This window comes from Haemorhous mexicanus, chromosome 7 (assembly GCF_027477595.1).
Source record: "Haemorhous mexicanus isolate bHaeMex1 chromosome 7, bHaeMex1.pri, whole genome shotgun sequence".
In the NCBI taxonomy this organism is placed as follows: domain Eukaryota; kingdom Metazoa; phylum Chordata; class Aves; order Passeriformes; family Fringillidae; genus Haemorhous; species Haemorhous mexicanus.
This window is the reverse complement of record NC_082347.1, coordinates 36,211,619-36,239,443: the sequence shown is the minus strand read 5'-3', so window position 1 is coordinate 36,239,443 and position 27,825 is coordinate 36,211,619. Positions and strand designations below refer to the sequence as shown.

At 42.6% G+C, this 27,825-nt stretch overlaps 1 protein-coding gene across 1 annotated transcript; it reads right to left on the bottom strand.

Annotated features, from left to right (window-relative positions):
• Positions 1–293: 293 nt before the first annotated feature.
• SLC18A2 (solute carrier family 18 member A2) lies at positions 294–27,825 on the bottom strand. The gene is made up of 15 exons (XM_059852033.1): positions 27,649–27,825; positions 25,537–25,888; positions 18,042–18,100; positions 15,832–15,915; positions 13,313–13,405; positions 12,826–12,915; positions 12,678–12,721; positions 12,543–12,603; positions 9,122–9,217; positions 6,175–6,253; positions 5,874–5,925; positions 5,400–5,463; positions 4,277–4,396; positions 3,588–3,721; positions 294–1,799 (listed from the first exon to the last, which is right to left on the bottom strand). The coding sequence occupies exons 1-15, from the start codon at positions 27,767–27,769 to the stop codon at positions 1,689–1,691; spliced, it is 1,560 nt and encodes a 519-aa protein (XP_059708016.1). The 5' UTR covers positions 27,770–27,825; the 3' UTR covers positions 294–1,688.

The following is a 27,825-nucleotide window of genomic DNA, read 5'->3' as shown; positions in this document are numbered from 1 at the left end:
TGGCCAAAAGACTTCAGTGAAGTTAAGTAGAATAACATCTCTTAGAACAAAGTGTGCAAATGACAGTAAAATCTGAGCCTAATGTAAAAAGCCACTGATCTGCACAATTATTACTTACTTGGTGTTGGTGAAGAATTCATCATGTGACAGAATCTTGGTTTCCTATGCAGCTCTGAGAAATTCTTTCCTGCCAGCTTTCCCCACACTGCTAAAGCACACTGCATAAGGCAAATCATGAGGGGGGTTGTTCTTTCTTAATTCCTTTTTTCACTTTATTACAATAGATCATGAACTTCTGTCAGATAACTTTATTTTGATGCGTTCTGAATGCATAATTATTGACAGAGCAATACTTGAAGTTTCATCCACTATATTTTTTCATATTTTTTGACCATAGTATATATGCTTTACAAAACTATATGTAAACATATTATCTATGCTGTAGTACATAAAACATCTGCAATTACATGAGAGAAGGCACATAAAGATTTTCATTTTACAAATGAAATGATACACCATGGCTGAGAAGGACATTGGGATTGTTTTTAAAATGCTTTCTTTCCAAGTCTTGTTTTTATTAAGTGCAGGCAAATGCCTAATACAATACTTCAGCTGTATTGGGCTGTGTCCCCAAATGTTGTGAGAGATTGGCAACAAACTGGCTGTTTCTTCCAATTTTTTAAGCAAAGAATGCATTTGAACTCATTTAAAAAAATAACTGTACATTGAATTTTTAGATGTATACATAAATGCATGTAAAAGAGTTGTTTGAACTGCTCCAGTGAGCAGCTCACTTTCAGTACATGCTAAGACTAAATACAGTAATACTGCAGCTGTTCCTAACCACTCACTGAAGATAAAGAAACTAAAATAAAGTTGAAATATGTTAAAAGATCCAAAAGATAGAAATACAAAAAGTATCCTCATGCTGTTACATTCCTGTCCCTTCGCAGGGACAGGAACAGTGCATGTTTACCTGGTGCTCTGTGTTGGGGGGCCTCACATTGCACAACTGCTTCATTAAAACTTTGTTAGATACCAATAATAGCAATACACTCATCTCTTAAACGTTTTCCTCAATACTGGGGGTTCAGGGAGAAGTCAGTATTTAAACTGGCAGAGAAGTTGTGCCTCTTACTTAGTTTTTTGTATACATTATTAGGACCTGAAGTTGATGAAAAAAGTGAAAGGGCTGTCCACACTCTGAATTCCAGCTCCTCTCAATGCACTTACAAGGGTGTCACTTAAAAAGGTGCAAATTGGATGGGTTTTCTTTGAGAGTTGTTTTTTAAAATTTCCAATTAAATAAGAAAGACTCAAGTTTGACAGTAACCTATGACTTCAAATAAAATATGAAATATTGTCAATGAGGTGACTTAAAAACCAAATAGTTAAAATTCACATTTTATACAGATTTATACTACACATTTAATAAAAAATAGAGTGTAATATTCAATAAAATTAAATACACAAAGAGTAACACTATACAAATGGTCTATAAAAGCTCTTTCCCCCCATAAGGCGGTTTGCAGTCTGCTTCATAGTCACGGGCAATAAATAATATACCTTTGGTTTTTCTGACCATTTCACTATTAAATGTACAGTACAGCTAAAACCTATTTCTGGATGAGATGTTTCACATGAACCACAGCATTTTGTACACCTAAATATGTTATATGGCTTTTCTGTTATTCATCACTTTCATATTCCTCCTCTTCTTCACCTATGGGGTAGGATTGGATGTTGTTCTGGGTGTACATTTTTGTTTTCACAGGACAGTTGTGATCCATGAGTATTGCCTGGAAGAAAACAGAGTGTGAGTATTTCTGCTTAGCATCCAGTTGGGGCTGGGGTTGCATGCACCACTCTCCTCCCTTGAGGCAGAGCCCAAACTGATTGTAATTAGGGTAACTTGAGTCCACAGGTCTGTGTGAGGGGGGATCTTGGTGCTAAAATTTCTATTTCCAGTATTTCAACCCAGCTATTTTTGAAAAACATCTACCTGCCCTGCAGAGACAGTAGTTCACCCCTCCCAGAATCAGTTTCCTTCTATTAAAACCTGGATGAATGGCCAAGAGCAGTCCTACTGCTGCAAGCCAGTTCTCTTTTACTGCTTTTTCCCCCTCTTTCCATGGAGATCCAGAACAGCAAAACTGAGGATGATGCCAGGAGTGGGGTCCCAACACTGCTCTGACACCCACAGCAAGCTAAAAGTGGTAATCAGGGCAAGGGTCAGATAAAATACTAAATTTTCTGTGCTGAAATTTTCCAAGGAGTTTTGGAGCAGCTGTGTAGTGTTCTTTCTGCTGAGTGTAATTAAGTTTGGGGGTTAATAATTATGCAAAGACCACAATTTTGGGACCCTCCTTCTGACTGTCCTCCAACCTGAAAGAATTGGTACATCATTTTACAGCCATGACCCCCTTTGGAAACAGGAGCTATTTTGCATTTAAAGGTACATTAGATCTCTGCCCTGGGGAGAGATCCTGTCCCTTCAGGGTTGTGATGTTACAAATGAAACAGTCAGGGACCATAGAAGTACCTGATAAATTTTATACTGCCAGGAAACAGGAGCTGATTTTTTTTTCCTTTCTGTTCCTCAGCCTTATTTAATGTACAAAAACCAAAACAAACGAAACCAGTGCATTCAGCAAAGGTCATGACAAGGGATTAACTGGGATTCTGCAGTCCAAATATGAGCCAAACAGAAGGTCCCTGGCCTCACACACACCATTATTGCAGCAAGATTCAATTTTCCACCTTCTGCAAATACAAAGTGAGCAGCACCAGCATCAGGTGCTGTCCTTACCTTGCAGAGAGGTGCCACAGCAGAACAACACCATGGCCATGCAAAATTAGTTTCTTTTCACCCAAATAAACAACCAGCAACTACATTTTGGGCCCAGATCAGCCTTTTTCAGGCAGAGCAAGGATGGGGTGCTGAGTGGGCTAAACCTCCATCTGGTGACACTGTTCTGACACACCCTACAGTGGCTGGGGAGCACTGAGTGCTCCAGATCATTAAGTCTTTGGCAAATTTATATTTAAAAAAAAAAAAAGAGAGAGAGAAGCCCTGTGGTACATAATGGACAAGAGAAGCCACTAGTTTGTAGGGACAGGTGAACTGTATGAAGGAAGGAGAAGGAGTAAAAAAGATGATTCAAAATATACTGTGGTATATTTTTTTCTATATTTTTTTCCCAGTGGGAAAAAACCAGGTTGAGGCACACCAAGGAATAATTTGGTCAATTGGCCAATAGAGTTCTGGCTTCTCAAGGAAAAGAGAAATGAATTCTACACTGGCTCCACCACAGCATATTCTGGTGCAGAGGAATGTCTGCAGGACCCTGTTTCATAAAAATCAAATTTGTGTCTTTGTAACATCTAATTAACAACGGGTTTGCCTTTATACATCTTGGCCATAGAAGAAAGGGGGAGTTCATTCCAAAGTTAATGCCTGGGGGTGAAATGTGGGGACACTGTGCTGGTCCCATTTTGAGGAAGTTAGAGGCAAAGATGCAAATGTAAGTTATCATTTGTTTCACTGAAAAAACCCAAAAAACAAACAGAAACTAAGTTACACTTACCATTTTCTCCTCTTTGGCAGGTGGACTTCGAAGGAAAAAGCACAGGGGTGCAAAGATGATGTCCACAATTCCTATAATTGTCATAAGCCATGGGAATCCAATGGCCTTGGCAATGGCACCACCAGCAGAGGGACCTTGTACAGATAAAAAACCTTTCCTGGAGATTGCTCTGACACCAAATTTGCAGCAGTATATTTTGTATACAAGTCATTTTGTATACAAGCCCCCCATCTTACAAACAGATTTGAGGAATGTAAAGACATGTTTGTAATTACATCATAAAACTTTCCTGGCTCCGTAGCCCACATTCCTTGGGAAGATTAGAGATGTTCCTGAGGGCATCTGTGTCATGCCCTGAAGGAGGCAGGGGGTCAGTGAGGAGTGATTCCCCCCTCAGACCCTTGGAGCACAGCTGTGGTGGTAGCTTTAAGTGTTCCAAGGCCTCTTTCCTCAGCATTTCCCATTTGTGTCCAGTGCCTTCAGACCCCTTCAGGCTCACGAAGGGAGCACAAACTGCTGCAGGGGAGGGGAACAGCTGCCAAACACAATCCCCCCCGCTCTGATTTCTTGCAGAAAATAAGAACCTCTCCTCATAAAATCTGCAAGCACCACTGGGATTCACAGCTGGCATTGGAGCAGACTCCCCTTCTCTTAACTGTGCTTTCCAGGCAGGGGAAGGCTGGACTTACCTATGGCAAAACCCATGCAAAAGGCAACGTCAGCTATGGCATACACACTGCCATAGACTGACACGTGGCGCAGATCCACCAGGTAGCCCATGATTGGCATCATGGAGGAGTCCACCATCCCTGCAAAACACATCCCAGGAAAATGCTGCCTTTTCTTCCCCTTCTTTGAACCCTTTTCGGTGAATTGTGAGCTAAGAAGGGGTGCAGAAGCAGCTAAAAGCAAGATTTGTGTAAAAATAGTCCGTGTTAGCTTTGCTTTTTTGGTGTTTGCTGTGTCTGGGGTCATGTGTGGGCATGTACACAGGTGTACACGTGGCACCTGCCAGAGGACAGGAGAGATGTGGGTTTAGGGTGTATCCACACTTCCCACCTCACATTCCCTGCCAAGTAATTATAGGAAAGTTATCTGGTGTGAACTTACCCTGACTGAAGGCCTAAAAGACACCATTAGCCCCCAACCAACCTAAATGATTTACAGTGTTTTTATCAGGTGTCTTGATACACACCCTCATTTCTGGCAAGAAACAGCACAGACAGCTCACAGAACTGCTGAGACACTTGGGGTCTGAATTTGTTCTGTAGCTCCTTTCCTTGTGTGGGGATGCCCCAGGAGATTTGCTGAGCACCAAGCACTGAAAAGCAAGGCAGGGTCCCCACTGCAGTCTGCCTGCACAGCCCAGTGCAAGGAAAATCACACATGTCACTTGGGGAGTACATGTGTGTGAGCCTGGGAATTCCCAAACAATTTAAGCCTTTTTATTTCCAGTGGAAATGACTATATAAATCCTTCTCCTCTGCAGGAAAGGCTGTGGGTTTGGGGCAGTGCACAGCTGCATTTCTAAAAACCAACATTTAAATTCATGGAAAGGCTGAAAGATCTCTTTAGGTTGATGGAGCAATTCTGGACAGGCTTGAGGGTCCAGCTGGTCTAGAGCAGCCTGGTCCAAACTCCCTAAGCACTGTCCCTGAATTCCCTCTTGCTCTGCCTGCCAGTTTGGGCCCCAGCTCAGGCTGCACCACTGTTAGATCAGAATGGCAAAAAACCTGATTTGCTGTGTGATTTCATATCAAATCATGTTTACAGAAACAACAGACTGTAAGAACTCATTGCAAATGTTCTTACCTATGGCAAATCCAACACCAAAAGTTGGTGCTATGAGCCCGTAAATGTTTTTAGCAAACGGTACCTACAAAGGAGATTTCAGGCAGTTAATTCCATCACTCTGCACATGCTAACGAGGTTAGTTTCTTTTTCTGAGATAATTCTCCAAGTAGTTTTGGCCCACTTTGAGATCTGAGAGTCTGATCCTTGTTCTGAGCTGTCATTTCAGACAAGTGTGCCATTAAACCACTGACACACTTACTATTATAAACTGCTGAGTGACAGCTCAACAGAGGAGCATGCTCCTCTCAGAGTCATCATTTCTAAAAATAATTGAAGCACTGAAATAGGAAAGCACTCAAAAATCTGATCTGGAACCTATTAACCACGCATTGTTTAATAACATGTCACAGAACTCCCTTGGGAAAAGCACAGATTTGAAGAGGAGCACACAACCATTCAGATGATTTAAAAGATGTGGGATTGTCTACTTACACATAAAATACTTATTCCCACGATTAGCATCCCGAGCAAAGCACAAAGCCACCTAGCAAAGAAGAAACATCACTCAGAGATGGTGATAATGAGATGTTAGAGCTGATCCTGAATGTTACAAAGCCATGTCTGAAGGGCTGAGTTAAACAGCAAAAGTAGCAATGTGTTCAAAAAAAAAAGCAATTTTGCTCCTATAGAACAAGCTTTAATAATTTCCACTATCAATAAACTGCCCTGGAAAACACTGGAAATGGTACATGAAGAGACTGGAAGGTGATTAGTATTTTTAAATTAAGCATACCTTCCAATTTTGTGTGCAAGTATCCCAAAAAGATTCGTCCCAATGAGATAAGAGATGCTGGCTGGAAGAAAAGCGACGCCTGAAAAATATGAATGAGATGTTTTATCAGCAAGGATTTCAGGGAAGTGTTAGAAGAAACTAATAAATGCCAGACACTGCAATTTTGATCTGGACACATCTCATAGAGCCCAAAGAATCAAATATCCGGTTTGTTGCAGCCTTCCCCTGAAATCTAAGGACATCATCTGTGAAATGCAGCACCAACCTGATGCCTGTGAAAAGAGTTTTTCAGCATTTGATACAAGAACTGCTCTGGGAGAGGGGACAGAACAACAAAGAGCAAAAAGTTTATATCTGACTGCAATAAGCTTTGGGATAGGTCAGGGAGAGCAGCTCTGCTGCAGTTCAGGGCTTAAGGAGCAGATGCTCAGCACATGCAGCCAGCCCAGGGTGCTCAGGGTGGGTGAATCCCCTGCAGGAGGGGCCAGCAGGGCTGCTGAGGCTCTGCAAGTGACAGTCCCCCTCTGAGCCTGGGAATGCCACTAAGCTTCCTCTTACAGGCAGGTCTGTAGTGCTGTGACATGGTCCTTGGTCAAGCACAGACTGAAGCATGTATCAGTAATGTAAGGATAAAAAACCTTTAAAAATAGTATTAGAATTATTTAGCCAATGTATTTTTATTTTTTAAAACACATATTGGTTTAAATAAAATAAAATTAAAAGAAAAATGTAATAGCTTGTAGATGAGGACACCTGAGTAAATTCTGTCTCTCTCATTTCCCACCTCCACTTGGAAAAACACATTTTTGGCACCAGCAATGCTTTTCTATCCCTGAGCTTGCCACAGCAGTGGCTGTATCTAGAGCAGATGCTGTTGTCTGGTGACATCTCTGGTCTAAAATCCAGTTATTACAGTCTGTACTGGAGGATTCATCCTCTCCTCACACAGAAGTCCCAGGGCAGGACCCAGCCAGGGATTCAGAGAGCAGCCGTGGTGTCAGGGTACACAATCCAACCCCTGCCTCACGTGGGTGTGCTCCTCATCTTTCACCAGGGCAACAGAGCTTTTCTCATTTCCTGCCTATCCATCTTCCTTCCCATCTCTCTGATATATTCATAAGAGAAAAATCAAGAGGTAATTTTTAGCACAGCAATATCCTGTGATTAAAAACCTTGTGGGTTACAGTGGTGGTGCTGGGGAAATATTTAATTTCAGCCTGTGTAACCACAGCTACTTCAGTCCTGCTTGGAGCTATCTGGTTATACCAAATGGTCACACAGAGCAGACCTTGACAGCTGTGAAAGAGAAATTATACTGCAAAGACTTGTTAAATAAGACTTGCACAGGTTGGTCTGTAAGCTGTGGTATACTGAGGCAGAACCATAATTTTCTAATGTAATATTATGCAATATAGAAATAACAGTAATATTCATTGGTCAAATCAAGGCTCTTTATACCTTCTCCAGATCATGCTTCAAACAGCTGGCTTCCAATTGCAGAAGGTAATAATTTGCTTAAAACCCCACAGTTCAATTTACCATTTAAGAAGCCTAAAAATTTTAATTAATGCTGTCAAATCAGACCAAGTGAAATGGAGTCAATTACTTGTATCATTAGAGGTTAAATTAGTCTTAATTTAAAAGGGATCTTTTCCTTCTAGTAACCTCTGTTCAATGAAGAGATTTGTAAATCTCATTTCTATTGCACCAGTAATATGAAACTGGTGAAGGAGGTAGATAGGCAATACTTATTTTTCCTTTTTGAGGTTCAAAATACCTAAGTTTGCATGTTCATTCTGCTCTATTACAGGCTAGAAGTAATGGCCAGGTTCAGCAGCACATTAAGAACTGGATCTGTGGCTACTCTAGATCTCAATTGCATTAATTAGAACTAAGATTTGTGCTTTCTAGAGGGTGTAATGTGTACATTAACACAGAGCAGAGATATCAGCTGAACATCATTTTCATGAAGGATTTTTCTTTTTCTGTCAAGCTATACACTGATATTAAAAAATACCCTCATGACCACACCATTAAATTAATCAGAGATGGATGAAGGCTGGGCATCCCCCACTTAGAAAGATTCACATCAACCTCTCACACAGTTTGTCACTCACTAGAATTTAATCCACTCTCTGGTGTTTGTTTCCTGCTCTCCTCAAAGAGAAAGCAGCTGCCCCAATTCACTGGAGTGCAAATGGATGCCTGGGGCAGGCTCCATGTTTGCCCAGGGACTTGGTTTCCCAAGGCTTTGTCCCTGCTAAAACTCAGAACCAGGTCCAAGGTGGGGCTCCCCCCTGCTTTCTGTTGAAAGGGATGATTAAGTAACCACTAAAGAAGCCAACTATGTAAATTCCAAGGGAAAGTGCTCCTCATGTCCACGTTTTCAGCAGCAGTCCATCTTTCCCCCACATGTCAGCAGGAGCAGTGTGGGAGGAGGCTGTGCTGCCCCAAACCTGCTTTGCAGCAAGCACAGAGCACCTGCTGCACATCCCTGAGCCTGCCTGCTTGGGGCATTCAGCTGGGCACTCAGGAGGGATCCCCTACAGGGAAAAAACAAATGGTTTTGCTCTGCAAGGCTGGCTCTGTAGCTCAACAGGCACCTTGCAGCTGCCTGGCCAACATCCACTGCCAGAGCAGTGCTGGGATTCCCAATGGAGCTGGACCAACCCCAGTCCTGAGGCTGCCTGCAACTGATTTTCCTTGAAAAATAATTCAAATAGTTCAGGAGTTGAGTGTAGCCTCTACTGCAATAACATCACCCCTCTGTGTAATTTTTTTCTTACATACCAGTGTTTGTAATTGTGCAGGTTTAACACTGACATTTTGCAAATTGTAAAAAAAAAAATTTAAATTACCCCCCTGAAGCAAATAATCTCTAAGAGGACCAGAACTCAGACATTCAATAGACAAAATATAGAGATGCAAACAATGCACTGTACTTTACCAAGCTGCCATTTTTTTGAGCACATGGTCTCCATCATCCAGATGGGTAAAGCTGGTTCAAGCATAGCAATAGCCATGTTTGCAAAACAGATTGAGCCTTAAAGAAAGAAGGGGAGGGGGAAAAATAGTAGTAATTATTTCTTTTGACTGTAAACAAAACACCATGCAAAGAATGGATGCTTTTACACAAAATATTGCACTTTTTACAGCCCTATTTGTCATGTGTCAGATGGTGATTAACATTAAATAGAACACAGTGTAAAATCACTGAAGGCTAACTTTTTATATGTTTCTATTCTCCTAGAAATTCTACAATAAAGGTTAAGCTATTTCATAATGTGAAAGTTTGCAGTGAGCTTGATGACATTTGGAAAGTTCACGAGGTCTGTTGTACAAATGATTAGCTAAAACTACAATCACTTGGTCTTTACCTGCTCTCCTGGGGCAATACCAGAGCCCTGCTGTGTAAGAGGCTCAGGCCCTGACCCTGTGCCTCTGTCACCTGAGAGCTCATGCCTGCCTCACACGACAGCATGTGGAGGTCTTGATCCTGGAAATACCAAGGAGCAAGCCCAGGGATGGCTGCTCCCCACAACTGGGGATTTTCTCTGGAGATCCTACAGGCAGCAGTGAGCCAGCCTGGGCAGCAAGCATGGCTTTGAGCCTGCACAGCCCTATGAATTTCAACTGCTCACAGATCTCTTTTGAATCCCTGGACCTTCAATAACCCAGGCACAAAGGACAGCAGGGGGTGGAAGTGCTGATTCAGTCTGGCCTGCCAGCTCAGCTCTGCCCTGCACCAGTGCCTGCAGAGCCAGGCTCCAGTGGGTTTGGGTGGTGTTCATCTCTCCTCAGTGCTGCACCTCAGCTGCAGTGCAGATATTAGTATACCCCACGGTGTTTCTTTGGATTCAAGATGCCTTTCACACTTACTCAAAAGACCCTCAGGCACTCAAGGCTTAATGCAGGGCAACAGGACACGTCCCCTCTGCTAATCCCTTGAAAATGGCTTTTGGGAATCACTGCTGGAAGTGACAACCTCAGACTTGTGTTCCCTTTCTTCCTAGTATTTACAATCTCTGAATCTCAGGAAAATATTCTAGACTCTTCCAGTCTTTTACTATGCAAATTTTACCGTAAAAAAAAAAAAATCTCTATTTTTCAGAGGTCAGAGAAACATTCTTTCTCTCGGAGGGAGTTCCTCATCACAAGGTTCAAAACCAAATGAGCACTGATGTCATTCTTTGCTCAAAGCTGTCAGAATATGTTAGGCTGTGTATCCACAACTCCTAAAATGAACTTGCTGGCTAGCTAGCTCTCTCCCTTCCCCAGGCAAGGAGCAACAGCTCAGCACTGCTTTGCCCTAAAGACAAAAGCCAACCTTTCCACTTGGGTGCAAGCTCCCAGAGTGGGTCTGTGAGGAGCTCCAGCTAAACTCCTTGGGGCTCTCCCAAGCCAAAATCAGCCAGGCTCAAACAGCTTCCTTGATGCTGAAAAAAACATTTCAGGCTGCACAAAGTGCAGCCAGAGGAAGCAGGACCATTCTAACTGAGACAGCTTAAATAACAAAGGATTTGCTATTTAATTAAATATTCTATTTAATTAAATATTCTATTCAGTCTATTCTATTCTGAAGAACGCTCACAAAGGAAGGAGAAACAGGTGTGCTTGCCCATGGTTGTGGCACCTACTTCTCCTTAGGCCAGGAAGCACCACCAGAGCTTGCCAAAGCACCCAGGGATGTGGTGATAAAGGTGCTTCAGACCTGGAGAACGTGCCCAAGAGAAAAGTGAGAGCCTGAGCTGTACTCTGCAATCTCAGGGCAAAGTCCAAGAGCCTGCTACCTCAGCAAAGCTTCCCCAAAAGAAAATAAATTACTTTTTGCCTCAGCCTTGCCTGCAGCTGACCTTACTTTAAAGTGCCATGTGTCAAGGGCATGAACCCTACATCTTTTCCTCCTTGAATGAGATTAAATGTCCTGTGCTGGCCAGAAGGTGGGAAATTGCAGCCTTCCAGCTGAATCCCATCTCCACAGCCAAGAACCCCCCCAGCTTCTGGCAGAGTGCCACAGACATCAGTGGCATTTTCCTGTGGAAGAGCAGGCACCCAGTGAAAAGCTGTCCCACAGCTTCCCAAGGACCTGTGTGCTCATGGTGACATCTGTCTCAGCTCTGGTTTTTGGATCTGATCATTTAAACCAACTTGTCTGTCCATGCAGCTGTGTCAGGCAGTGGCAGTGATTTTCCTGTAATCCCTGTCAGTGAGGTTTGGCTTCAGGAATGACACTGACTTCACTCCCTGAGCTCCCACCAGCAGGGAAAAAACATGTCAGGGACATTTCTTCTGCCTAGTCAGGGTACTGATGGCACAGGCTGTGAAGCACCACCTCTGACACAAACCAGGGCATTTGGCATTCAGCTCTGACAAAACCAAATGTGGTCTGCAAGGGAAATAAAGCAAGGAGAAGAGACCCCAGGTGCTCCTCTTAATCCCACTGATAATCCATGGGGATTTCTCATATTTTATATACCTTAACAGCTGTAGGAGAAGTCACTGAAACAGCTGAATGACAAATCTGATCTCTTATCATAAGTACTGTCTTTGCTATACTTGACCCTCAAATACCTTTATTCAGTATATTTATTATTTTTTTTCATGCTCCTCAAGCAAAAGGGTTTGGACAACTTAAGTCACAGCTCGACCAAGTCACAGAGTTGAGGTTTTGATAATTCTTTGAAATCAGCAAGAAACAGAAAACTTCCAGAAATTCCTGGAAGAATTGCTCTATTAGACAAGCAAGTTAGGATGAAAAAACAGAACTGTGAAAATGATTATCTGTTTCCAGGTGTTTTGTCAACATTAGAAAGGGCCAGGCTTAATTACAGACTTCAGAATAAACATTCAACAATGTGCGATGCAAAAAGGCAAACTTCTCTTGAGACAGAAAGGCTCATCAGAAAAAAGATACATATAATACCAAACACCATTCACCATTCCACTCAGACCTTTTCTGAAATACAACAATTCACACTCAAGAGACCAAACTTACTCCCTCTTCAAACAGAAACAAAGTTCAGTGTTACTCCCTGTGCCTGCCTGTGATGTGCTGGCAATCCCTCACTCCAAAAGCCTTGGCCCAAGTCACTTGCCTCACAGGAACTTTCCTGGCCACATCTCATTGCCCCAGCAGGCACCTGCAAGTCATTAATGGCCTCTCAGTTGGAAAGACACATTTATTTCACATTTCCTGCCTATTGTGCTTCTGCTGGTACATTCCCTGTATGCCCAGCACATTCTTAGATCTTTGCATGAAGTAAACCAGCAAATGACAATGCTGTTAAAGCAGCTCAGCCCAAGGTGTGCCAAGAGGCCAAGAATGACATCAATGGCTGGTTTAAAGAAGGAAAAAAAAGGTCTGGTACCTGCTGCAATAATGATGTAGGGGTCCTTCAGAAGTGTCAGTAAAGGAGTCCCCTTCTGACTCTGTGAAACAAAAGCTTGGGATTAGGAAAGGCAAAGTGACACCCATTCCTGCTGTGTTTTGCCTTAATACTCACTTCTGCCTGTGTTCTGGAGGGCTGCAGGACAAGTAACTGAACAGCTGTGAAGAGAAACCCATGCTGTGACTCTCCTCCAGGGAGGGGGATGGATGGCAGGAACAGGAAAGGGATGTGCCTCAGGGCACTGATGCAGGTACCTACTGACCTCCATCAAACAGAGCCAGGGCTGCCAGCACCAGGAAAGGAGAGCTCTTCCCCACAAACTCATACATGACACTCCCAAAGGGGGGGCCCACTGCCAAGAAAAGGAAAGGACACACTTGTGAAAACTCTGACCTAAACCCCTGTGAGCGTTCGGGCATCCTGCTACGGGCACACCAAAAATCCAGTTTGAAAATCCCCACAAAGATCACTGATCATGGCAATAACCATCCTCTTCATTCCCCAATAGCACTGTGCAATGCAAACAAAACCCAAACATCTCAGAGATTACTGCCTGACATGTGAATCCACACAGGGAATGCCTGCTGTGGGAAAAGCTGTTCTTCACATGCCCCATGATTCCAGTCTGGAGACTGCACAATGCCACAACACCCAGTGAGACCCTTCTGCTGCCTCCAGAGGTCCCAAGAACAAGCTTTGGATGGCTGGGGAATGGTTTCTTCTGCCAGTAGAGCCTCCAGCTCACTGACCTAATACTCCCATAGCCAGGCCTCCAAGAGCAATTCCCATGGCGTTGCCTCTCTCTTCATCATCCGTGTAAACAGTGGCAAGCAATCCCATCCCTGCAATTAAAAATAAATAAATAAATAAAGAGACATAAGAAAATAAAGAAATAAAAATAAATAAATAAATGAATGAGTAAAGAGACATAAGAAAAAAGCACAGCACAAAATTAGGCATCTGTGTGTTACAATTTATGGTCAGCATTTGCCACACCTACTAAACATTATACAGAAATTACCAGTGTTTGGGTTTTTTTTTTTTTGTATATATATATATAGATAGATAGATAGATAGATATAGATATAGATAGATAGATAGATATAGATAGATAGATATAGATATATATATATGTACTCCCTCCCCATAGAATCAACTTCCAAGCAAAAATGGTTCTGGCAGCACTCATGGTCCCCAAGACCATGTTCCATTGTGCAGTATTAGTCAGGTAATTTAGTGATGCCCTTATTTGTTAGATTCTTTATTCATCCTTTGTCACAGAGCTTTTTGATGATGCTTTCCAACGAGCAGAATCAAAGCTTTTGACAAATATTCACCATCATTTATTTATCCTCAGAGTGCACAAAGGTCTGGTGACCACTTAGCTCCCATTGTGGACAGTGCTCTGGGCATGAGGTATTATGCAGAGCTGATTGCTTTGTAAATGAGTATTTCAAGCTCAGCATCAAAAACTTAAAGGATCCTTTTGACCTTTATCTTCACATGCCTTATTTCTGCACTTGATGATGAGCCTTCATTTCACAAAAGGAATCATGAAGCCTAATTTGCTTGTCTGTTTGTGGAGCACTCAGACACTGCAGACGTAAATGCTGCAGGAGAGTCCTTATGGAAATTAATAATTCTGTTCTCAAATCAAGATTTACATAGGACTCAGTAAAAAAGTTCTGCAGCTACACAGAGAAGGAAAACAATACATTGCATGGGTGATCATTCAGTAAATACCATCCATCATCAAAAGAGCAGAGGTCCTGAGTGGATTAGCATGTTTATTGAAAAGAGTGGATGACATCAAATTGTTTGCATGAACAGCTGGAGAGCTGCATTAGAATTCACAATGAATGTGGGATTTGGGGAAATATTCTGGAAGAAAAGAGGGAGGGGGAAATGCAAAGACAATAACACAAAGTTCTACACACAGATAGGAATGATTGCACACACAAATGCAGGGGAGTCAATGCCTGCCAGCAGTGGCTCACAAAACTTCCTTTGCTGTGAGACACAGGGTGAGACCCTCACTGCTGGTGGCCCTGTAAGGAGCCAGAGCCTCTCCCCAGAGCTGGGTCTGGGTCTGGTGCAGCACAGGGAGCAATCTGGGGCTGCCTGGAGACCATGCAGAGAATGGCAATGCTCAGAGGGAGAGCAAGAGCTCAGAATAGCATCTGTGAGGGACAACTGCAGGACTTCCAATTTAAAACCAGAGAGGAGAAAACTGATGTGAGAGGTGATAACAGTCTTGCAGTACAAAAGAGAGCCAGGAAGATAAAGAAAGGAAACTGATCTCTGTGTTCTCTGCAGGATGGCAAGCAGAAATAAGTGCACATGGCAGTGAGGAGCCTTTAGATGAGACATCAGGAACAAAACCTTCCTGACCAGAAAGGTACTTAAGCACTGAGCTGGATGCTGAGGGCAGTTCTGGAGGCTTCTGAGGTCAGGCCTGTCAAGTGTGCATGAGGAATGACAGGTATTAAGTTGATCCTGCCTTTAGGAAAGGGTGGACTAGATGATCCTCTGGCCTTTTCTGCTCTTTTGTGTTCAGTGGCTGAGAAAAGTCTTGTGCTCACCTAGGAGCCCATAGCTCAAGATGCCCCCTTGCACAGGGACTGAGTTACAGCTGAACAATAATTTTGATTCTGGCATGTCTTCCCTTGGGAAACCTTGACTTGCAGCCCTAACTGATGTCAGTTCCTGCCATTACAGGAAATTTTTCCAAGATTGGAATATTCAGCATGAACAAAAGGTATTTTCTCCAGCCTCAGCCTCAAGAGTGCTCAAATAATTTGGGCCGAAAACTCATACTCCATTTTATTTACTCATTTAAAAATGAGACACTTTTTTTGGAACTGTGGTACCTAAACTGCCAACCAGCATGGTAAACCCTTGAAAACAACATTTTATAACAGAAATTTCCATAACAGACAGAGCTGCTGTTCTAACTGTAATAAGTACCAACATAAGTTCCCAGTGACCTTTAAAATGGCTAAAAATGAATTTCAAATGTTGAAGACACAGGTGCAGAAATCCCAGGGAGAGTGTAGTTCATTTTGTGCTCCACCTTACTGCAACCCAAATACCAAAGAAGTCTTAAAAGACATTTACTTTTGAGCTACTCCATATGAAAGAGACGGGAAAAAAAAAAAAAAGAAATTGATTCAATTGAATATTTTTGTATTGATTATTGAACGTGCTGACAAAATTCAATTTAAAAACAGACTGAAAGTGATCTGCATTTTCCTCTGTCATCTCTTACCTGCCACAGAAGAACATGAGGAGCCCACTCCTTGAAGGGACCTGGCAATAAATAGTAGTGCATAGCTTCCAGAGAAGGCAAACACTGCAGGAAAAAAGAAATAAAGAGCAGAGGTAATTTTTAAAATTAGGTTAACTATAACTAGGTTAAAAAGTTAGATTTCTTGAAACTATCACAAAAACTTCCTACAATTCAGTCAAATGTTTACAGTGACTTGTGCCACTTTCAATGCTAACTGCATTATTTTCTCTTATTGCATTTGGATGTGTCAGTGTTGAATTGCTCTCAGGTGTCTAAGCCTCCAGGTATCACAGAATGCAAGAGCCCAAGCAGTTTTAACTAATTACTCAGGATTTGATTACCTCTGCTCTGGTTCAGCTGCACACAAGAGGAGTAATAAGAGTTTTCTTTCCAGCCTCACCTCTCCACACTGTTTCATTTAAGGCTGCCCAGTCTGGAGCTCCAGGCTCTCAGGGAAGGCAGGCTGTAACACACACTCACCACTTCCTCCAGTAATGAGTGGGTGCAGAGAGGTTTTCCCCTGGTGCTGCCAGCCCTGTGCCAGATGTGTGGAGCACAGCTGGCTGAAGGCGCAGGGAAGCCAGATCCCCCAGCTCAAACCCTTCAGCAAGCTCCCTCTCCTGCCACTGTCAGAGAAACTGCACCAGAGGATGTGCCACTCTTTCTTTCCCCATGAGATTTAACCCCAGGGGTCACTCTCAGCCACTCCCTGCCCTTTGGGACAGAGCCCCTGGATGCTGCACTCAGCCTGGAAGAATTGCTCTGCTAGATAAGCAGGTTAGGATGAAGAAACAAAACTGTGAAAATAACTATCTGTTTCCAGAAATTTTGTCACCATTCCCTACCCACAACACTGAAAACAAGATTTCTCAGAAACTCAACCCCATCTCTGCTTGTAGAGCCCATGTTGGCAGTGTCATTAAATCTAGAGTGAGTTTATAAAGCTTTTTTTTTCAGCTCTCATCCCTTGGCCACCTAAGGAATTTTTCTGGGCAGGTTATAGCTGCAGGAAGGTGTTCTGCACCAACTAAACATGGGATCCACATGCACTCCTCCCACCTGCTCTGTGGTTGTGCCTTTTAGGGCTTTTCACCACATTTTACAAAAGTCCCTTCCATGTGGACACATAAAATAGAGGAGAAAAGGATTTCAGCAGATCAGCAGTTCTCTCCTCTGCCATGAGTTAGGCTCCCTACTCTTATCTACATCCCAGCCAGAATTTATCTAACATGCTCCTGAAACACAGAGCTGTCAGTGGCCCTAAGACCAGGTCATCTTCTCTAGCACTTCAGTCCCCTTGATGATGCAGTTCTGAGATCATAGAATCACAGAATGTTTTGGGTTAGAAGAGACCTTAAAGATCACCTGGCTCAATCCCCTGCCATGGGCAGGGACACTTCCCTCTAGACCAGGCTGCTCCAAGCCCTGTCCAACCTGGCCTGGAGCACTTCCAGGGATGTGCCATCCACATCTCCTCTGGGAAACCTCTCATTATTCTTTCTTTTATGTACAGACAACGTGGAAAACTGTTTGTCCCCTTCCTTTTTTTGGCACAGGCTCTAATATATCTTACATCTGCCTCCTGAGGCAAAACCAGTTCTTTCACTGATCCTCACAGGCTTCTAATGAACCTTGGTGTTCTCTGTACTCTTTCTGTCTGGCCACAGCTCTAAATGTCAGGCCAAAGCCAAACATGAAACAGCAGCTGAAGCCTTATCAATGCCATTAGAGCAGGGAAATTATCTCAGCTGACTGGCAGGCTGTGCTCCTGTTTGCACATCCCACGGAGATGTTTAGCAACACTGTGATCCTGTTGACTCATACCCTACTCATGAGCCACTGCAGCCTCACAATCTTTCTGATAAACCCCCCTGGTATCTGCTTGTCCAGGGCCTTGCAGGACAGCTCTCCCATGGCTGTTTAAAACTCTCTGAGCACTGCTCCAGATCAGAAATACCTGGAAGGCTCAGCTAAGGAAGAGACCTGCTGAGCTGGGATGAAGGGTTGTGACTCCTCAGATCAAGTTCCCTTGTTCAGTCTCATCAGCACCAATGTGGAGCTGACTCCCTCAAATTTTCCTTGGGAATTAGTCCCCAGACATGAACAAGAAGAATTCCTAGGGATAATTATGATGGGCCATTTATTTAAAAGTCGTGCCTGGGCCAGACCAAGTAAGATGTGACACTTACTGATTGTTGAAACAAACATGATGCAGAAGCCAGCAAACAGTGGGATCTGGTAGCCTATTCTGGAAAACAAAATGAATATTCACATTTCTGAGGTTTTGAGTTAGTCTTACACAAGCTCACACACCACACAAACCCAACCTGTAGTTCCTTGGCAGGCTTTGAACTATTTATTGTGGACCACATGGCCATATTTTTCCACATCAAAAACTTCTTTTCATCTGACACAGCAGACCTTGTATCTGAAATCCCTGGAAAAAATCCTTCTCATGACTGCCCTGATTGCCCTGTTCTCATTCTGCCTTAATTGTTCCCAATAAAACCCCTCTGGGGCTCCGTGAGGTTGCCAAAGATATGCCAAGGGAAGATTTCCCTGAGTGTGCTGAATTTTGAAATACCCCAGTCATGTTTCAGTGCTCATCTGTTTCCATCCTCATCAGACAATGATTATAATGAGACATAGTCAAGCCAATGGCTTTTTTACTGGAAAAATTTGTCATCAGCTTTTCTGGGAGTTTTGCCTCAGGAGCACTGGAAGAGTCCCAAAGAGCCTGAGAATAATACTTTTGCTTTCCATGGGTTTAGGAGTAGAAATGGAGCTGATCAAAGCTTTCTTCATCAGCCCCTTTCTTCATCAGGACTCTAAACAGCCTGTAGAAATGCCTGGTTGCTCCAAGCATTTTCAAGTTTCCAGGAAATAAAGAACTTCCTGGCTGGGAAGCAATTACATTTTTTGAGCAGATAAAACTGAACATTCAACCACACAAAAAAAAAATAAAATCACAACATATTATTTTTCACACCAATAAAAATCTACCCCAGAATCCAAACCTAGGCAGCTCTGAAGACAGTCTGCACATTCTATCCAACACACTTTGTTCACAGCTTCATCTTTTTGTAGGATTTTGCACCTCAAATGTATTTTCCAGGACATTATTTAATGGCCAAATTCAGGAATACTTTCAAAGGATTTCAGTTTCCAATGATTTGACAGTATTGCACATTTAAATGGGCAGCATTGGCTAAAATAGGTCAATCAAATTATTGAAGGGTTAATAATGGCCCTTTTAATAACAGTAGTCATGACATAAACAAACCAAAATAATTGTTCTGAACTTTGTTTTTGAATTAATATTTTTATACAGTCAAGGACATTTGATAATGGAAAACTCCCTGGAGAGCAGAGCTCAGTGGTCATTGTTTGTCTCATTCTTGTGAATGAAATAAATTGAGCTTTTGTGTGGTATTTTGCCTTAAATCACCACTGCATTAAAATATGATAAAAACAGTGCATAGATTCTCCTAGTTGAAATCTGTAAGTGGGTATTGTAAATATCCAGCAGAGTCTGGTCACTCATGGGCTACTCATCTGAACTGGTGTCTCCAAAGCAAATTAAATCCCTGTCACAAACTTCCCCTGTGGCCTTAGGATAATAACTTTCATCTCCCAGCACCTTCACACCTGATATATGAAAGAGCAATACTTTTTTTTGTCTGCTTTATTTAAAGTGCATGATTTTTTCCTAAGCCAGCTTTCCCTTGCTGTGTGTGTAATAGGTATTACACAATGGGATGCTGGTCTCCACTGGTGTTTCTATGTACATGAGGAAATAAAAAATTACCTCTTGACAAATTCTTACCTGCTCAGAGCTGAAGTGAGCACTTCCCAGTGGGCCCAGGTAGAAAAGGCCACAGAGAGTTTGATCACAATTGCTCTGATTTTGAGTTTTTTCAATTAAAGAAAGCACTGACAGGAGTACAGACAAAAATAAATAAATAAATAAGCCCTGCAGGTATGGATACTGCTGGTGGTGGGCACTATCAGCTTTTTCTGGGGTGTGAAAGCTGAAGGTGAATGTCCTCATGCCTTTTCCCACTGCAAAGTAAAGTAGGGCTGGGTCTGTCAAGGCCATCCCAGGTGTATCTAGGATGGGCACTGTGAGGGAGAATTCTGATTTCAGTACAGGAATCAAGCAATTCATAGACCTGACACAGGGCCTGTGAGATAGCAGCTTGCTTCTGCTATAAGTACATTGAAATAATATTCAGTTATTGCATGAAGAGAAATGCCATCCAAATTGGCTCCCACCTTCACATCATTACATCAGAGACATGAGCTGTGAGATCTTCCACAAACACTCACAAATTAAACACAGAGCAGTGCTATCATACTAAATAAAGGAGATTTCAGTCCTTCCAATGGGCTTCCCACACCTGGGAACTTTCTGGTGGTTGAAGGCAGGAGGAAAACAAGCATGTTGGAAGCCACTTCTAATGCTCAGTGTAATACTGTTCAGGCATTGTTCTTTATTTTTGCAGTTGCAGATGTTATTCTTCCTTTTCCTTGGACAAACAGGGCCACAGCAAGGTGGAAAGTGACACACAGCAGAGGGTGGGAGCTAAACAAGTCCTTATATTGCTCTGGAAGGAGAATAGTGCCCAGAGCATGCCCCAAAATGTGGAGATGCACAATTCTAGAGTGCTGCCCCTGCCATGCTTGGGCTTTCTCAGGGGACAGTCCTGCCCACATCCAGCTGACATTTCCTTAGACATGCAGACTGTCCTTTCCTGGGCAATCTCAACACACCCTGCCTCTTAGCAAACCCTGAAACAGCAGCACTAATTAGGTGGCAGTTGTGCTGCCACAAATGTCTAACCTGCAGCTGATTCCCTGGTCTGTTCTACAGGTGTTGAGAGCACAGACTGGGAGGTTTTGCTGAGCAAGTGCACTACAAATAATCATAAAAAAGAGAGGCACCACCTGCAGCAGCCAACTCAGTGATTCTGCCCCTTGGTGCTGGGCCATTCATGCTCTTGCCAGGTGAAAAGTGAATTTGCAGTTTGTCCTCAGCCATGACACAGCACCCTCCATCACAATTACCTCTGCATTTTGTTCCTCTGCATGTATGCAGCACCAAAGAATATTACAGCCTGTCTTCTCTCTTATCTTTTCTTGTTACTATGGCTAAACATATAATTTTCTTGGGCACTCCTTGCAAAACCCCCCAAGCAATTCTGAAGCAGAGTCCAGCATGTCTCACCAAGGCTACTTGCAGGTAAAAGTGCTTATTACAAGTATTTCTGATTTCTGGAAAAGTCTGAGTTACTAGTTGAAGGAGGGAAAGGAAAGGCTGCTACTGCTGGAGAGTGCTACCCAGATGAACTCCATTTCAGTCTCTGTGGCTCCAGATTGTGGGGCTCTCAGGAAATTATTTATGCCCATTAACAAGATTGCTCCAGACTAAGACAACAGATTGCTGGTCCTGTGCAACAGCACAATAAAGGTGACATTGACCAGGTGAGCAGCTGTGAATTATCAGAGCCTAATTACCAATTACAGTGCTGCAAATCCTGATTTCTGCACTGATTCCAACCTGGCTGTTACACAGCTCTACGTGAGCACCCCTGGTTAGCTCTGTCCTGGCTGGAACTCTGGCTCTCTTCTTCACTGCCAGTGAAGACTGGGGAGGATTTATGGCAAGAATATGTTCCTTGAGGTTCTGAACCAATGAAGCACTGAATATGTGTGGAGTTCCAAAAGAACATGCAGGGTCAGCAGGGACAGGGTGTGTGGTCCCTGTGCTCCCACCCCCGCGCTGGAGCACAGGGAAGGCAGAGGGACAGAGTGACCTGAACAGACAGAGCAGGTCACTTCAACCTCCTGCCAAAACCTGAAAGGAAAGCTCACACAGGAACTGAGCTGTAAATATGTAGTTATAAATGTTATTTATTCCTCTGCCTCCTTCTCTGTGTGTGTCTTGGGCATTGTGGTCCTAGCTACTCTCTCTCAAGCTAAGGAGGCAGGATGGTGTCAGAATCATGGTGATGATGAAAATAGCTAATAATTTTTAATGGTTTTTGAGGCTGATAGGAATAAGGAAAAGGTTCAAACTACAAATTTTTTTCAGACTAATGAAAAAAAGGAGGGGACACATGGCAGAGGCATGAGCTGGCTCTGGTGGTTGAGGGGCTGGCACAGCTGGGCTCACAGCCTGGTGCACAGAGCTTGGTGGAGACTGATAAAAGCAGAGGAGTCAATCAGAGAACCACAGAATGGTTTGGGTTGCAGGGGAACTTAGACCCCATCTCTTCCAAACCCCTGCCATGGCCAGGGACACCTTCCACTGGACCAGGCTGCTCCAAGCCCCATCCAACCTGGCCTTGGGCACTCCAGGGATGGGACAGCACAGCTTCTCTGGGCACCTGTGCCAGTGCAGTGGGATAAGGCAGGTGCTTACAAAGGGCAGCCTTCTGCCCACTCTTTTCACAGGACAGTCTCAGGCAGAGCCTTCATTCTCCCCCTGCCAGTGCATCCTCCTCACAAAGAGCCCTGTGTCACATGCTGGGCTTTGTGGATAGCTCCTTACAAATTTCACCACCAGGATAAACGTAATGTGCTTCTGACCCACAAAATCTTATCAGCTCTGCCCTGAAACTGTGCCACGGTGGGAAGTGAACTGTTCACTTCCTATGGCAAAGCCACCAGCAGTGTTTGCCCTGCCAGGACTTTGTTAGGGCAGACGGAACTTGTATTGTTTCAGGAACTGCAAACCTGTTCTCTGAGCCAGGTGTGTCTGGTGTTCCATGAAAAGAGCTGGGCTTTGAATAAGAAATGTTATTTGCAGAGCATACTCCTTGAATTAAACCAATTCTGAAATTTGTTATTGAAAATTTACACTCTCAGTAACTATATAGGAAAGCCAAACAGGCTTCCAAAACTTTCAGAAAACCTAAAAACCAGTGATTATTTGCACAGACTCATCTGAGTAGAACATCCTGTTTCTGGCTGTACAAACTCAAAGCCAGTACCTGGTGAAAATCAGCCCTTGACTAAAACTCTAAACCACCCTTGAATAGCTATATTTAACTGAAAAATAAAAATCACTGTGCACAGTGTGCTACTCATTTGAAAAAGAAACTTACTGGGCATCTTAACCAACTGGGCACACTGATCTTGAAACAAGAAATCATTTCTCCTTAAGCTTTGATATTTTGCTGGAATTCTGTAGAAGTAATAAAGGCAAAAAAGCTTAACAGTAACCAAACAGCTTATCAGTGGTAAGGAAGAGTCTTTCTATTGATAACCCAGATATTTTCTGTTTGATTTACACAATCACACATTCTAGCTGATCATATACACTACACTGTTATTAGAAATTGTCAGCTTAAGAGGGGGAAGGTATCCAATAATTTCTACAGTTAGTTGATAAATTTGTTAACAGATAGTTAGTTAGTTAATTAGTTAGTTAGTTAGTTAGTTAGTTAGTTAGTTAGTTAGCTGATAAATGTCTTAACTGATTTTTCCCACTAAGCATTTCTCAGAAGAAAGGCAGATACCAGTACCAAGATACAAATAATGCATGAAAGAAAACCAGTGAACCCTAAATTTAATTTAGGGCCACTTTGCCATTAAGGCACTCACTTCAGCTGTATGAGGGAAGAGTTTGTCACGTGGGATGAAATGCTCCTTGTTTTTCCTTCTCCCACTCATGTGAGCAAACCTGCCCCTGTGCCTGCAGTCACACACCCTGCCCCAGGCAAAAACCTGGGGGATGTTTCCAGGAGGAAACCTCAGCTCCCAGCACTAAAGCTCACTCTGGTGTGGTGCCAAGCCTGTCCCTAACAGGACAGGGGAATGCTCCAGGAACATCTCCTGCCTCATGGCCAAACCTGGGATGCATCACACACGTCCCAGGAGCTGGCTCCAGGGCACAGGTGTGACCACACACCTTTCTCCTGTGTTGGCAGGCTCTGGAAAGGGTGGTGCTGACACAAAAAGAGCAACTATCAACCATTTAGATAGTTAGGAAAACCTAGAAGCACCATTATAAAAACATAATTCAATGTTTTGTTACTTTACCTGCAGAGGAGCTGTGGCATCCTCACTAAACAATGCAGGTAAAAAAATCCTTCTCAACTTGCAGCAATATTTGTGCACAAGTAATTTTGTGGTGGTGTACCTAATCTGTGTAGGTGATATGTATTGGTGATAAGGGGAAACGAGAGAGAAATGAAACTGCCTCTCTCATTTAAAGCTTTTGTGTTTAGATCAGTTCCACAGATCAAACACAGGTTTTGAATACATAATTCTGTGAGTCCAAATGCTGCTTAGCCCTCAGCTGGATCCTTTTTATTAGATTGAAAGGAAACACTCAGACTACATATATATATAGAATATATATTAGGTTTAATAGTATATATATATATACACTACTAATATATAGTGTATGCATATATATACTCTATAAATATAAATATTGTGTATGTATATAAACTATATATATATTTATAGTGTGTATATATATAGTGTATATGTATTTTTATAGTATATATATATATATATGTATGTATACACCATAAAACATAAACAAGGTAGTTTTGGCTTCAAAACCTGAAGTATCTGTCATTGGAGTGTGTTGCTTGTTTTAAACATTGCCACCTGTGATGGACATTGACTGCTTAAACAAAAGTGTTCTACAGGTACAGATTTCTGCTGCATGCTATTTTCTGAAATGAATATTTCTCTATGAAAATAGCTTATATAAGAAATATGCAGATCAGTTACCTGACTAAATGCAGTTTGGAGTTTATTTATTCTATTATTTCCTGCAGAGATTGATCTCACAGTCTGTTTGGGAGGACTGAAGCTGCTTCTGTGGGGAGGTGTTACACAAAATGCTAACAGTGAAATCAAATTTATTATTAACATCAAAAATTTAAATGATGTTATATATAGTTCTTAATCTTCATGTTAACATCATCAGTACCTGGATTTGGAGAGGGGCTTTAAGTCATTGATATTGGTGTTTATTGCTTGATCCTGGCCCAAATAAATTTTCTGTGAAGTCCCATTTAAACATATTTGGTTCAAGACATCATATATTGGCAAGAATTTAGAGGGAGCAATTAGGGCAGAGTCAGGTACTGATGGGAATGTGGGACCCACTGAACCTGGTGATGAACAGGGCACCAGCAAAGTTGGACATTTGTGCACTTTTCCCTGAAGTCCACACAAATTTCCCACTGATTCTCTCCTCAGACAGCTCCAAACCACCACACAGCAAGAGCTGCTCATCTCAGTGAGGGCAGGGAAGGGATCTGAGCCCTGCCTACAGTTTCAATATCTTGTTTGCCTGATGTGGGTGTCACAGGAATATTGACAGTTCACAGTCTTTGTGAATACTACATTGCAATGTCTTCTGGCCTCCTGTAACTATATGGGAGATATTTCAACACCATCTCAGCAAAGGTTTCTATAAAAACCCAAGTCTCAGGAGCTGGAGGACAAGTGTGTGATGCTAATGGCTGATATGCAGCTACTTTGGAAAGGGTTTAGAAGGGTTCACCAAACGTAATTCACTAAAATACTCCTCCAGAACAAGCAAGAAGGCAGCAATCCAGGGCCAAAAGAGAATTAAGAATAATCTGTTTGAAACACAAATGTGGGCTAAAGCAGCAGTGTGGGACCCTCAGTGATGGAGCAGCAGCAGTGCCATACCTGTTTGTCAGGGGCCCTATGAAGGGGTTGGTCATCAGCTGCACTGTTGCCTTTGAAGCAAACAAGAGGCCGACCCGGACGTTCTCATTCAGCAGCTCCTTGTCATCCTTGGGGCAGTCAGAGGGAGAGGGAGTCACTCTGACAACCATGGGCTCTGTCTGGCTCTGATGCAGCTCTGCAGGCTGTGTCTTGTCAGATTCGTTTCCAGTGACCATGGTGGAATTGTCGTAGTAGGAGAAGATGCTCTGAAAATTGTCCATGGTGGCTGAGGGGAGGTTGGGTTTGGCAGTCTGGATTTCTGTGGCATTTTTCTGGTGTTCGATGCTGTAAAGGTAACTGGGAATTATTGGCACTGGAAAAACAAATAGAATACATTGGCATCTTACTGTCAGGTCGTTTGGAAAAGGAATCACCAAGCTGCTTGCTGTGCCATTGATCAGGAAATACAAGGCTTTCCTACAGGGCATGTTCAGAAACACAGAACTGAAAGAGAAATTTGCTCATGGGAAAAAACACACCCGTAACTCAGAAGTGCAGTTTAAAACAAAAAGTTCATTTACACTGATAGTTGGGGGTTTTTTGCCAGTTTTTTCATAAGATTCCCATACGGTTTTCTATACATACATCACTAAGCAAAATATCACAAGTATCAAACCCCATGTCTGAAGCCTCTCTGTTGCACATGGCTTCACAAGTCCTTTTATTAGGCTGTAAAATTATGAATAACGAGAAGAGCATTGGAATGATTATTAAACCAAAATATAAAAGATACAATATAAAACGTTTCTAAAATAAACCACCAAAATATTGATAGGTACCAGGAATAAGAAGGAAAAAAGTAACAGACCTATATCAAGGAATCAGAAATAGTATATCAATATTTGCATGTCTCATTATTTTAAAATTTACATTGAAAAGATCATCCAAAAGGAACAATGTTTACATGTTTTAGGATCTTGGCTGCAATTTAATTGCATTAATATGCATCTCAGACATTAGGATTTCAGAGTTTATAAAAACAGATGTCAGGTTCATTCATTTTAATACAAGTGACAGAATCACCCCTTCCTTCCCATCTTGCATTTCATCCTGAAAAAGCCCAGCCTATCAAATCTGCAAACTATAACAATTTCTAGTGCCTCTAGCATACATATTACTAAACAAGCAATTAAATATTACTAATGTTATAAGGAAGAATATTAATGTAAAAAAAATCCAAAATCAACTGCTAAAAATAGATAATTTTTTTAACTAAGGTCTACCTTGTGGTATCAACTTTTAAGTTGAAACCCTTTCAAGAAATTCAGGAGTCAGATTCAGAAGCTGAGTCTGAAGCATCACCTGAGAGCTGAGTCCTGCACAGACCAAGTCACTTCCAGGAGAACCAAGTGTGTTTGTGTGCACATCCATCAGCTACTGGTTTCTCTGGACCATTTTCTTTCAATTCACATAAACATTTGAATATGAGGAGTTCTAAGTCTACCAGTAAAAAATATTCAATTGTTTTATTTGAGCAGATTTCTGAATCTTGACACTGTGCCACTAAAGCCATTAAAAGTTGGATCTTGGACTTTGATCGAAACTTTTATTATTTTATTAAACTAACTCATAGAAGTGCTTTTCTTAAAAGTGACTTAGATAGTTTTCTTATTAACCTATCATTTTAAGACCAATGCGGGGGGAACAGAACTATCACAAGGAAACAGGCATCTCCAATGTTATCTAGCCTGCTGTTTCAGTTGCATGACCACAGGAGAAAAAACGACGATGAGCTAAAAATACTGTTATCTGTCATTCTACAAAGTATTAGTGGCGTTTAGCAGGAAAAAGAAAAAAAGATAAAATAAAAAGAATAAAAAAGGAGTTATTAAGACCTTTTTATACCATTCCTTATCTCTCAATTAGCATGGAAATAAAGCGAGACTTTGATGTCCACAGCGGCGCGTTTGCAACGCCTGCAATATAATTCACGGTTAAAAACAAAATTAACCAGTGTTTGAAAACGTTGGGTTTGAGAGCATTAATCAGGCATCCAGGGAGCACATCTGCTGCCGGAGAGGATTGCTGGCAGGAGCCAGGGGAGGCGAAGAAGCCCAAGCCCATTTCACCTACCGACCACGGTGAGCAGCATGTTGTCCAGCAGCAGCGCGATGAAGACGATGAGCAGGATGAGTTTGCGGGACTGGCGGCTCTCCCGCAGCCAGCGGAGCAGCCCGAGCTCGCCCCAAGCCATGCTCCGGCCCGGCTGCGGACACACGGGGACCGGCGGGGACCGGAGGGACACGGGGG

Excerpts from the sequence above, each read along its gene's own strand:
- SLC18A2 (XM_059852033.1), bottom strand. The coding sequence starts at position 27,769 with ATGGCTTGGGGCGAGCTCGGGCTGCTCCGCTGGCTGCGGGAGAGCCGC. Across the intron at positions 18,101-25,536 it reads ATAGGGCCCCTGACAAACAG|AATAGGCTACCAGATCCCAC; the intron begins GTATGGCACTGC and ends TTTGTTTTCCAG. Across the intron at positions 13,406-15,831 it reads CTCATGTTCTTCTGTGGCAG|GGATGGGATTGCTTGCCACT; the intron begins GTAAGAGATGAC and ends TTTTAATTGCAG.